General features: G+C 38.7%; 1 protein-coding gene across 1 annotated transcript in view; it reads left to right on the top strand.

Annotated features, from left to right (window-relative positions):
- Positions 1–10,341, top strand: part of Oxsr1 (oxidative stress responsive 1) — a 155,504-nt gene that overhangs the window by 34,470 nt on the left and 110,693 nt on the right. Inside the window, exon 3 of the mRNA XM_004642146.2 lies at positions 7,259–7,367. Within this exon, the coding sequence (XP_004642203.1) occupies positions 7,259–7,367 (109 nt within the window). The remainder of the gene's footprint in view (positions 1–7,258; positions 7,368–10,341) is intronic.

Here is a 10,341-nt window from a genome sequence, read left to right as displayed (position 1 = left end):
GTGGGGACTCTTCAGAGATACAAAGCTTTAATTTTTTTTTTTTTTTTTTTTTGCTTTAAAATTTTTGAAACCAGTATACTAAAATTCTAATTTTGGGATATTAAAATTTATTTCCAAAGTTATTTTTGCTATACCTAGTAATGGTGGTGTGAGTTCCCCAAAGAGTGCTGATGTAAGCTGAACTTATAATAATTATTAGTGAAAAGGCAGTATATCGGCCCTTTATCTTGTCAAGAGTTGTACATGTGACAACCTTTGTTAAGTATGATGGGCAAATCAGCAATGAAATCATTTTTTTTTTTTAATCTCTGGAGATTCTGTAGTATGTAGTATTTTGAGATTTTTCTCTAATATGGTAGATCCTAGGATGAGATTCATGGGACAAACATCTTAGGAAAGCAAGAGGTGTTTTTTTTTTTTTTTTTTTGTGGAACCAGGGATTGAACTCAGACCCTTGTACTTGCGAGGGAAGTGCTTATTCCACTGAGCCATCTCCCTGGCCCCAATAAGAGGTTTTAAATGTCTTTCCTTTTAGGCCAGCCAGATAGCTCAAGGCTGGTCAGATAGCTCAGTGGACTAAAGCGTCTAAAGCGCAGGGGACCCAGGTTCGATCCCCATGCCGTGCTGGCCCTATCCCTGGGATGTGCTGAGAAGGTGACTGAGACTGGGCATCGTGGTGCGCACCTGTACTCCCAGCGCTTGGAAGGCTGAAAACAGGAAGATCACTATGAGTTCAATCCGTGCAGTGAGACCCTGTAGACCCTGTACTAAGTACATTTAAAAAAAAGAGTCTTTCCTTTCATTAAGAGTCTCACATTCTATAGCTGAAGTTAGGACTTTTGCTCTTAGTTACTTTCCTCATTGTTGGGACAGAGTACTCAACACTCACAATTTTTTTTTTAAAATTTCTGTACATATTTAATGAGGGCACTGAGAAAGAAATCAGCAAAACAATACTACTCTGCATAACAGGATCAAGAAAAATCCCAAACCTAGAATTTATCTTAACCTAGGAACTGAAATACTTCTAAAATGAAAGCTACAATTCTCTTTCTCTCTCTTTTTTAATACAGTGTACACTATTATCTTCTTAGTGGTTATCCATAGTACATGATGCAGACAGACTATCCTGTTCAAACATTATTACTACAAATCTGTTTTCTCATTGAATTAAGCGAAAGTAGCTGTATATCTATCCTAACTATTCTGCATATACAGATACAAAATGGTCCTTCCTTTGTATCGCCTTTTTTTATTTAGTCTTGTCAGAAATGGGTATCCCATTGTCATCTAAACACTATAGGTGTGTGAATTCAGCAAAACAATCCAACACAGTCCAGCAGCCCACAATAGTAGCGGGTTATCCACAGAAGTAGTTGACTTGAGCCTTTCACAGTGCAGCATATTTATTTGGTTTTGCTTTATATACCTCGTTTTTATAATTTTCTGCTGGATGGTTAAGACCAAGATAAAACAAGACCTATATAACGAGAGATAACACTCACAATTTAGTAAAGGTTCTTTTGTCTTAGAGTTTGTAAAAGTTTCAATTCATGGTCAGCTGGCTACTAGATAGGACAGTATGGCAGTGAGGCATGGCAGAGGGAAAGTAGAAACATCAAAGGACAAAGGATATGTCTGCACACTGGCTACTGACGGATCCAGTTGAAGGTTTGGAGCTCCCTGCAGTTTCCTTTGTGAGTTTGTATCAGGAGGCTGATGGTTTTGTGATGGAAGTGGGAAAGTGACATCCAAGACAAAGGCAAGGCAGAAGATTGGAACTCCTCTGAAGGAAAAGAAGCAGAACAGTCCTTCTTCATTTCCCGTTTATACTATTCAGGTGACAAGCCACCCTTGAATGGGTCTTTCACATCCTAAGGTGTGGAATTGCTGAACCAATCTAGCTGAACTTTGCTTTCTCAAGTTGACACAACCAGTCAACCATCACACCTGCCTCTTTTAACCAGACCCCACCTCCTAACAGCAAGTCAGCTATAATGTCCTCAAATTCAGTCACCAGCCAAAAGCCCTGGCTATGAGTGTGTGTGTGAGAGAGAGAGAGGGAGAGAGGGAGAGAGGGGGGGAGAGGGAGAGGGAGACAGAGAGAAGGGAGAGAAGGAAAGGGGAAGGGAGGGAGGGAGGGAGGGAGAGAGGGGTGGAAGAGGAAGAGCCTTTTAGTTAAAAGATCTTTAGAAGAAAAATAAGGGGTAGGGTTTTTTGTGGAGAGTTCGTGTCCTGGCCCACAAGGTTGGATAGACTTTGAAACAGGCAGATATGGGGAGCTTCCAGGTGGGGACGGAGTGTCATGGAAGAATAGCTGAGGCCTACAAACCAGAAAAACAAACCACCCAACAACAGGTGAAAGAATTAGGGTTTTATTCAAGAGGGGTAATGGCAGTATAAATTGTGGCCATGATGTGAACTTAATATGGCTTGGGTGTCATCACCACCCCTAAGGCATTGCCAGTGATTACTGCCCTTAGAGCTTCTCTCTGAAGTGTCCTTGAAGGATTTTTTTTAAACAACAAAGTGACTTCCTTAAACTGAGTTTAAAAATTTTAGTTCTGCCAGCCATGGTGGTACCTGCTTGTAATCAGCACTCAAGAGGCTGAGGCAGGAGGGTTGCCCTGAATTCAGGGGGACCTTGGGTTACAGAGTTCAAAGCCAGCCTCAAGTATATAGCAAGACCTTGGCTCTCAGAAAAAAATTCTGTAGCAGTTTTTACAAATAACTTTACTGATACAAAATTCATATACCATCAAAATCATCCTTTTCACCTGGTATGGTGGAGCATACTGGTAATCCCAGTACTCCCAGTACTCTGGGAAGCTGATGCAGGAAGATTGTAAGTTGAAACCCAGCTTGGGCAACATAGTGATTTAGTGAGACTTGAATAAAAAAATTAAAAGGCTGGGGATGTGGCTCAGTGCAAAGGCCCTGGGTTCTATCTCCAGTATTATTATTACTTTTTAATCCACAGTATTATACCTGCTGCCTAATCCCCCCCCCCACTTCCAAATGTATACTGCTATGGTATTAAGTATATTTCACAAAGTTATACAACTATTGTCTCTGTATCATTCTGGGAATTTTTTTTTTTCCCGGAATGAAACATTTGCACATCACTACAAAAAGAATCTTCATGCCCATTTGTAGTTATTCTCCATTCTTTTTCAATCATAGATAGCTGTTAGTATGTCTTTCTGAACAGATTGCCTATTCTGTGCATTTCACATAAATGGAATCATATAATGTCTAGCCTTTTGTGTCTGATTTCTTTCATTTAGCGTGTTTCTAGAGTTTGTCCCAATGTTAGCAGATATGTTATTTTTGATGCGTATACTACACATTACTTACTCATGCATCAGTTGTTTGATTTTGGGATATTTCTCCTTTTTGGCTTTAATGAATAATACAATAATACTGTGATGAACATCTCTGTGCAAGTGTTCCTGTACGGGTATGTTTTCATTCATCGTGAGTGTATACCTAAGTGTGGAATTTTTGAATCACAAGGTAACACTATGTTTGACTTTTTTTATAAACTGCTAAGCTGTTTCCCAAAGTGACTGTATCTCTTACAATTCTATAGGTATAGTCAATTTCTCTATATTCTTGTCAACACTTGCTGTTCATCTTTTTTATTTGTGGACAGGGACTCACCATGTCCTAGGCTGACCCCAGATTCCTGCAGTCCTCCTGTCTCAGGACTTCTGAGTGGTTGGACCTAGCAGTTTACCACTGTGCTTTGCATTCATCTTTGTGCTTATAGGTGTAGTAGTGGGTTCTGTAACAGCTTGCAGAGTGAATTGCACAGTAGAAAGAACAGAATCAGAATCTAGTAGTGTGTTTTGCTGTAGTCCTGAGCAACAATTTTAAAACTTTTTTTTTTTTTTTTGGCAGAACCGGGGATTGAACTCAGACCCTTGCGCTTGCCAGGAAAGTGCTTATTCTACTGAGCCAACTCCCTGGCCCCTTTTTTGTTTTAAACTTTTTTGATGGTGATCTATATTAAGAAATATACATTATTATCATTTCCTAGTATTGTATATTACCTAGTATTGTTAGTATAAAGTCTAAATTATTTTTCTTTAAAATTTTTTAGTATATGTTTTCAATAAGTAATGACAACGTTCATTGTGGGGAGTTGGTACCTGTTAAAGTCTAAATTCTTTAACATATTTACATGGTCCTTTATGATTTGATTTCAGGTAAACATTCAGAAACCTTAAGAACCCACTTAACTTTTATCTGTCAGTGTCAGTAGAGTAAAACTTTGAAGCCTTCTGAGTATGCCTTCTAGTTTTTGTAATGTGTTTCTCTAGTGAACTCTTAACAGTATCTAACAGTAAAGATCAAATTTCATTATTCTGTGTTGTGATAGTATTTGTCTAACTTTACCAAATTGTAAGTTTTGTGAAGGTTCACCATTGTGGTTAATTAATTGGGTCTGTCACATACATTGGTATGGTAGGCACTTGATATCTATAGAACGTAGGAACTACCCACCTTAAACAGGTTTACTGATTTTGTCTTAAATATATTATGCTGGGTGGACGAGATAGCTCAGTGGTCTAAAGCACCTGCTTAGGCAAGCACAGGGACCGAGGTTTCAATCCCCAGTACCACATGCTGTACCCGCCCTGCCTCCAGTGCAGGCTGAGCCAGCCACCAAAAAAAAAAAAAAAAAAAAAAAAAATCATTATGCCTTTCAGTTTACTACTGTAATTTCCCCACATCTTATAGACCTAAATATAGTTCCCATCTCTTCTATGAAAGCTGCTTTAATTACTCTTGCCTTCTTAACTATTTTCTTTGGGTTCTTGTAACATTTAATATCTTGTAACATTTACTACTCATATGCTCCTGTTTCCTCTTATATGTATTTATCTTATCTCTTTAAATCCTGTGTAGCTATGTCAGTAGATAAATACTGCTTTAGTTTTTCTACTTTCTATTAATTTTTCATAATTACCTAGTTTTTGATGAGGAAGACTATGTTGATGATTTTGAGGGCTGCAAAATGTGTATGGCAAGGTTCTTGCCATTAAAGGAGTTTTCATTAAAGCAGAAAAGATAAAAGGAAAACTAGCTTTTGTTGAGCACTTCTGTGGATCAGGCTAATAGACAACTTTCACAGTGATCTTACTGAACAAATACCAAGGGCATGGGACAGCTGCTGAATAGGTAATGTGCTGTGCAGAGTGCTGTACGATTTCATTCATCCAACAAATATTAGTAAATTGTAAGTGCCAAGAATAGCCTTAAATAAACTTTTAAGTGCCAAGAATAGCCTTAGTTCTCATGAAATAGGCAATTACAATACAGTATGATAAACTGTGGGAATCTGCTTTTAGGTACTTGCCTTCATGTAGCTCTCAGCATAGGAGGGAGAGACAAATGAGCATACAACATACTACCCAGTATATTATATGCTGTTAGAGTGCTTAGAACCTACGAGAAAGAGCACAACTCAGGCTGATGTCCTGGGAGGAACTTAGTCTGAGATTAAAAGGAATAATTAGATTTAGTTAGGTAAACATGATGGGGAGGTGTGCTTAAGGCAGAGGTAACCATAGACTGAAATGTGGCTGGGTCATAGAGGTGGAGTCAGAATGGGTTAGGAGGGCTGGGGAGTGAGCTCGGTAGTCTAAGTGACTGTCTGGCAAGCACAAGTACCCGGGTTTGATCCCTGGTACTGCATGCCTTGCCTGCCCTGGAATTTCAGGTGTCCCATGCTGGCCACTGAAACCAGGCATGGTGGTGTATGCTTGTAATCCCAGAGCTGGGGAGAATGAGACAGGAGGATCACTATGAGTCTGAGCTGTGTAGTGAGACCCTGTACCAAACATGAATGAATGAATGAATGAATAGAAAACAAGAATGGGTTAAGAATGGTACCAGAGAGGTAAATAAGACTACTTAGGAACTTAGAAGGTATTATATTTTTCCATATCTAATTTAAATTCATAGACTGGTAAATGGTAGACTTAGACCTTTGGCTTAGTTTTCTACTCTGGATTAGTTTATGACCTTGTCATGTTTTATTACCTCTTTCCCTACTCTCTGAGATGGTTCTCACTGTGTTTCTGAGGATGGGCTGTGGCGATCCTCCCACCTCAGCCTCCCAAATGCAGGGATGATGGGCATGTGCTATTGCACTTGGCCCAGTATGTTTCTCTTTAGTGTGAGAATTGTTAAATCATTTCCCAATGATGAGGTGAAATAATACTTTTTAAAAACCCAGATAAGCAAGTAAACCTACTTTCTAGTTATTCATAATTATTCTCTGTGGCTATAAAATCAGATTTTCTGCTGGGAGTGGTGGCCCATGCCTGTAATCCCTGCTCTCGGTAGGTTGAGGCAGGAGGATCACCGTCAGTTCAAGGCCAGCCTGAACTACATAACAAGATCCTTTCTCAAAAAAGAAAACCAAAACCATTAATTTAAAACAAACAAACAGAAAAAAAAAAAGGAGAGAGAGAGAATAAAAAAATCTGAGTGTGGTAGTGCATGCCTGTAATCCCAGCATTTGGGAGGCTGAGGCAGGAGCATTGAGTTAAGTTTGAGACCCGCCAGCTTGGGCTACATAGTGAGATGCAACCTAAACTATATAATGAGATCCTCTTTCCCAAAGCAGGAAAAGAAAACCAAAAACCAAATACACATGCACCAAAAAACCCTATATCTGTTAATTTGATCAACAGACTTGAACGATAAAAATATGTAATGTAACAACCATTGTTAATCTTTTTTTGAAATTCTGTACCATATGTATTGTATGCTGCTCTGTTTCTTAGTTTTTGCTTTTTTCTTTTTACTCTTTAAAGTAGAATAAAATACATTAAAAAAAAATAAACAGTGACACCTTAAAGTAAAAGTATATGGCCCAATGAAGGCCTCTGTGAAGCTGTGCCAGGTGGGCTAAGCAGTGTTTGTGCCAGGTTTCAGAGATCACAGGATAACGAGTGGAAGGACTGCTCACAATGAGGTGAAGGAAATAAGAGGTTGTTTTGGTGTAATCATTCTTTTTTTTTGGTGGTACCGGGAATCAAACTCCGGATCTTGTACTTGCCAGACAAGCACTTATTCCACTGAGCTCTCTCCCCGATGGTGTAATCATTCTTGAACAGATCAGGCCATAGATATCTTAGGCAGGTTGTAACACAGCGTAGAATCCCAGATGTGGATTCGCTGGCTTGCAGTGTTTGTTTTGAGTTTGCATATAATGAATTGTCATGTTTTCTCTTCTTTGTAGAAAGAAATTCAAGCCATGAGTCAATGTCATCATCCTAATATTGTATCTTACTACACATCTTTTGTGGTAAAAGATGAGCTATGGCTGGTCATGAAGCTGCTAAGTGGAGGTAAGTAGAATATAGTAAGAAATGATACAACCAGAAAAATCAAGTGGTGAATTAACTGATTCAAACCAGGCTTTTTTTTTTTTTTTTTTTTTTTTTGAACCGGGCATTGAACTCAGGCCCTTATGCTTGCCAGGGAAGCACTTATTCCACTGAGCCATCTCCCTAGCCCCCAGGCTTTTAATGGATGCTAAAATCACTAAAGATTTATGAGGAGCTGAATATTCACAGTATCAAAATATCTCACAGATGACTTGCTGGCTGCAAAAGGATCGGAGTTAACTTTTCCAAGGAGAGGCATGTCAGTTGGTAGGATTTGTGAGTGATGGAGTTACTCTAGCCTTCTCATCCTCATGCTGCTTGATTTTTGTTAATATGTGTGCTGTGTGAGAGACTGTGATTTTCTGCTTTATAACATAGAGTTACAGAAAACAGAATCCATACTTGTTTTGTAACTTTAATAAAAAGCAATTTTGAAATCACTTTTGTAATTTTAAACACTGTGCTTCCCCAGCAATGCTGTAAGAAAAAAAACTTCAGTGTTAGATAAAATTTCAGCTTTCCTACTAAGCAAATGTATATTATTGGGGAGGCTGTTTCGACTCTGAAACTTTTTTCTTGTCTGTAAGTGAGGAAGTCTTTCTGTATTTCAGAATTGATAAGGTGTACATGAGATGATATATGTATATATAGAGAGACAGGAGAGAGAGCGCATCTACCACTGTGCTGGTATGTGATAAATGTGCACAAATTTTTAGTTAGTAGTAATAGTCTCTTGGTATTTGATCCTTTTCAGTATAGCTAGAATCATCTTTTTGTTTGAGTTACATTAGTGACACGCTGGAGAAATTGGATTGCTTTGTTAAAGGCTCTGTTCATGGTTGGAAGCCTTGCTAAGGCCAACCACCTTTCAAGGTGGTGTTCAAGCATGGCTTTTTCATTATGGACAGATTTGGGATCATTAGGTAATATTGTATCTTTTGTTATTGATCACCCATAGCATAGTTTTATTTGTAATTTACAACAATGTATTATACAAAGTTTTTACTGTTGTGAAAAAGTCCTCTGCTGAATTGGAATTGTTTGCATATTTTTGTCACCTGTTTCTGTATGCTAGCTCATCCTTTCTGCTCCTTCAAAAGCAGGTTGACTTTTATTTATTTTTAGAGGAGTCCTACACCTCTGTCAGTGAGTACTGGTCACATAAATGGCTGGACATGTATGAGTGGGTGAATTGCCTTCTAATGTAGCTTTCTGTCCCTCTTTTAGTTTGGTCTCTTGGGACAGTTTTTCCAAGCTCGAGCTCAGTAAATTTCCTGGAGGATAATTTTCAGGCATGCCCCAGTCATAATTCTTATAATTCTTGTATTTTTTGGGAACCAACTTGATCTTTACATCTGAACTTTGTAACATGTAAGTGTTAAAAACTCTGTTTTGGGAAGTGAAATTTTTTTTTAATATATTTAGTACAGGATCTCACTCTGCAGTAGCTCTGACTTGTGGTGATCCTCCTGTCTCAGCCTCCCCTGTGCTGGGATTATGGGTGTGCACCACCATGCCTGTTTTTGGTGGCCAGCACAGGGGCCCTAGGGTTCTGTGGCTGGCATGGCATGTGGTACTGGGGATTGAACTCAGGTCCTTGTCCTTGCCAGGCAGGTGTTTAGACCTCCAAGTTATCTCCTTAGTCTCTATAATGTTTTTTTTTTTTTTTAATAGGAAGAAATTGTGTCAGGATTTATAGTTAACTAAAATGCTGTTGATTAAATACTTACAATTATATTGGTGAATAAAACTTAGTTCCTTGTTCTCATGGACCTTAGAGCTGATGAAGAAAAGTAGTAGTTAAATAATTACAAGTGTGTAGACTGACTTAAAGAAGTACTATCAGGTGCCATGGGAATAAGTTCCATGAGCATTTATCTTTACTGAGGGAAGGTAGATGCACTGGGATTGACAGAGGCTTCACTCAGGAAATGATGTCCAGCTGAGACCCAGAGAATAGGTAATAATTAGCCAGATGAAAGAGGGATGTGTGGATAATACCTGAGCAGGGTAGAACTTGTTCTAAATAGAAGACTTTCTTCAGAAAAGGGTGTGTAATCAAGGAGGAGTGGTGTGTCTTGCGAATTGATGGGGCATTACAGACAGAAGCAGAGATTATGAGGCTCACAACAATTCCTTTGAATAAGTAAAAATGCAAATTAGAAGAGTTAGCATACTTATAAATGTAGGGTACTCATCAGTTGCTTCAGCTAAACTATTTGAAATAAAAGCATATTTTTGACTTAGTAACATTGCACTGTTAGAATTTAATAAGCCAAGTAAAAAATCGAATAAGTGCCAATTTTTAAAAAAAGTTTTTGGGAGGGGATGGTGCTGGAACACACGCAAGTGCTCTACCACTAAGTCGCCTCCCCAGCCTGAAACTGACTCAAACTATTAGCTGGTGGACATCATGGTTAAAATGTCTCTAAGTATGTTGGTAATATAATCATCTCATGACTTTTCTTTTGGGAGGCTGAAACAGGAGAACTGAAGTGCAAGCCAAAGTTGGACAATTTAGTGACTTAGGGAGATCTAGTCACAAAATGAAAGGCAAGAAGAGAGCTGGGGATGTAGCTCAGTGTGAAGTACTGCACCCCACCCCAATATGCACCCCATTCTGGTTTTATTTTTGGCACTGGGAATTGAACTCAGGACCTTGCGCTTGCCAGACAGGCACTTGTGCTGCTGAGCTATATCCCCAAACCTATTCCCACATTCTGTTGCTGAGTGTTGGGATTTACTAGTACCCTAATAATAAACCTTTAGAAATTAGAAGCACTTTTGGGCTAAATAGCTAAAACTTCTGAGAAGACAAACTAAGTACCCATATTAAAGAAGGTATTAAATATAGATGTATCGAACTTTAATTTACATGTATAGGCCTAGACAGTGAAGTGTTTTTTTTTTTTTTTTTTTTTTTGGCCGGCAAGCG

Source organism: Octodon degus, unplaced genomic scaffold, assembly GCF_000260255.1.
Source record: "Octodon degus isolate 3935 unplaced genomic scaffold, OctDeg1.0 scaffold00147, whole genome shotgun sequence".
NCBI lineage: Eukaryota > Metazoa > Chordata > Mammalia > Rodentia > Octodontidae > Octodon > Octodon degus.
This window is presented reverse-complemented; position numbering and strand designations above follow the sequence as displayed.